Here is a 3121-nt window from a genome sequence, read left to right on the forward strand (position 1 = left end):
ATTTTTTTTCATATTTCTACTATTTATTAAAACTTTGTACTGTTTGTTTATAAAAATGATAATACGAAATGTTTTATCATTTTAAGTTAATAGAAATGCTGTTAATTTAAACTTTTCAGATAACAAGTTAGAACTTATCAAATATAAAAATTCGCTAGAAAATAGGTCTACGGTTAATAATGTGTGTTTGTCCACTGAAAGTGATGCCATTTCTACAGTATTAACACCTATAGCCCCTTCTTCGTCATTAAGCAGCAAAATTAATGTAAATACAAATTTAATAGCAGAAAGCACATATTCTAATAATAATTTTAATTCGTGTGCGTCCACTAAAGAAACATCTACAAATATTTTACCATTAAAATCGATATTTTCCATTGAACATTCAATTTCGAACTCATCCTTACCCTTAAATTTTGATCAGACATTTCAAAGTAAATTAATGATACATGCATCTCCTACCAGCAATTGCACTTCGTTATGTGCTATAACAACATCATCTGACACAACTCTTAAAAAATTATTACAACGTATATTGTCTACTAGTACCAACATCACATCGTCCTCGTTACCATCAACATCTGACTTTTCTGGTTTCAAACAGTTGTTGCCAACCACTTATACAACAGCTCTAAAACATACATCTTTTGCCAGTAATTATATTTCGCCCTCTACTATAACAACATCTGATATATCTCCTAAAAAACCGGCTCCTCTCTAATATTAACATCTAACGTGCCAAGTTACAATAATACATTTGAAACTGAGTTATCTTTAGAACATTCTGTTGTTTCTAGCTCCTGTGTCAACACCGCCAGTACAATTTCCTCCTCCCCAGTATCAACACCTAACATGTCTTTTAAAAAATTATATACACTGCCCCCTAAAGCTCCTGCTTCAAATATGTTTAGCTTCACAAAAAATATTAAAAATGAGTCAAGTCTAGAATGTACATTTGTCCACAATTTTTGTTCACCAAGCACTTTTACAATATCTGACATATCATCGTTACAAACTATATCCAACAATGTTAATTTGTCCCCTATAATATCAAAATATATTGTTTGTCAATCAAAATATTTTAAGTCGTCTTCTTCAGCAATACCTGGAACATTTGAAAATTTGTCCTCCGTAATATCAACACCAATCGTTTCTGACTCCAAACTCTCTCTAGAACGAACATATTCTGCTAACATTTCCAGTTCATATTCGTCCTGTACGGCTGCACTAGATGTTAAAAATGTCGGTGAAAATTTGTCCTCCGTAGCATCAACATTAGTCATTTCAGACTCCAAATTCTCGCCAGATCGTACTTATTGTGAAAACATCTCCAGTTCATCCTCGTTCAATAAGGCCAGACGAGATGTCAAACGTGCCGGTGAATATGTGTCCTCCGCAGTACAAGCACCAGTTATTTCAGACTGCAAATTCTCTCCAGAACACACTTATTGTAAAAATATTTCCAGTTCTTCCTCGTCCTATAAGGCAACACCAGGCGCATCTCCAAATAATATTACATCTGTGAAAGTTATAAACTCTGTCAATAATATCGACGATAATTTGTCCTCTGCAGAATCAACACCAACAGTTTCTGACTCCAAATTCTCGGTAGAGCGAACTTATTCTGACAACATTTCCAGTTCATCCTCGTCCAATGCGGCAACACCAGATGCCAAAAATTTCTGTGAAAATTCGTCCTCTGAAGTATCAACACCAATCGTTTCTGCGTCTAAATGCTCACTAAATCGTACATTTTCTGACAATGTTTCCACCTGACAATGTTAACACCATATGCATCTCCGAAAAAGGTTACATCTGAGAAACATATAACCGCTATCAATAATGTCGGTAAAAAATTATCAATATCGAAAAGAACATTCTCTGAAATTTCCAGACTTTCCTTTTCACCTACCATAACAATTGATTCAAATTTATCCCCTGCAGAATCGTCCTCGTCCACTTCGACAACACCTAAAAAATATTTCAATAACGCCAGTGCAAATTTACTCTCCTCCGTAGCAACACCAATCATTTCTGATGCCAAAACCTCACTAAAACGTAGGTATTATACTATTTACAGTAAGTCCTGCTCACCTTGGACAACACCTGATGCATCTCCAAAAAAGTGCCTAGTACCAGCTGTACCTACTCCAGTGTCAGGCAATGTCAGTGCGAACTTGCCCTCTGTAGGATTCACCAATACAACCAATTCGTCATCAACACCCGACGTATCTCCTGATAATATATTATTTAAGCACATATCTCCTTGTCTACAGTTTTTAATCCATCTCTCAACAGTTCGAGTCAAGAAACAGAAGTTAATTGCAATAGCTTTATTTTAATATCATCCTTTCCAACGAATAGCTTCAACAGTATCAACCATACAAAATCGACTTATAATAAAATTTCCGAATATTTTCCGGACTCAACAGGAGAATTTTTAGGTGAAAGCACTGTTGGTGAACAAAACAGGAGCGTAGATCAGTTGGTAGAAAATCCCCTAAAATTGGTTCAGATAAAAGTGCCGTTTAGAAACCAAAAGTCAAAAAAACACTTCTGCATATTTTGCAAAACATTGCAAATGAAATTAGCAAGACATTTTTTTCTTAAACATAAATCCGAAAAACAAATTAAAGAAATACTTAATTTGCCATCCAGATCAAATGATCGTTTAAAAGTTATTGATGATTTGAGGAAGAAAGGGGATTTTCTTCACAATACTTCAGAGGAACGTAACATCGGCATACTAATAGTGACCAGACAACAGCAGGAAAAGCGTAAAAATGAGCCTGACGATTATGTTTGCTGTACAAATTGTAAGGGTTTTTACTCAAAAAATACAATACGTATTCATTTACCAAAATGTGCTAAGGGAGTCAAAAATGCTAGGGACAATTTAATATCCGGCAGGAAAATGACTCAATATATTCATTCTGCAGCAAACTTTACAATAAGAACAAAAATTTTCCCTGTTTTAAGAAACGATGATATTACAAAAGCTATTCGATACGATGAATTGATTATAAAATATTGAAATAAATTGTCAGAAAAATATACATTGAGCCATCAGCACGATATGATCAGATCACAATTAAGATTATTGGGTCGTTTTATAATTGAG

General features: G+C 34.3%; 1 protein-coding gene across 1 annotated transcript; it reads left to right on the forward strand.

Moving 5' to 3' along the window:
* Nucleotides 1-852: 852 nt before the first annotated feature.
* On the forward strand, nt 853-1776 carry LOC111685065 (probable serine/threonine-protein kinase dyrk2). The gene has a single exon (XM_023447301.1). The coding sequence runs from the start codon at nt 853-855 to the stop codon at nt 1774-1776; it is 924 nt and encodes a 307-aa protein (XP_023303069.1).
* The last annotated feature ends 1345 nt before the right edge of the window (nt 1777-3121 follow it).

Source organism: Lucilia cuprina, chromosome X, assembly GCF_022045245.1.
Source record: "Lucilia cuprina isolate Lc7/37 chromosome X, ASM2204524v1, whole genome shotgun sequence".
In the NCBI taxonomy this organism is placed as follows: Eukaryota; Metazoa; Arthropoda; class Insecta; order Diptera; family Calliphoridae; genus Lucilia; species Lucilia cuprina.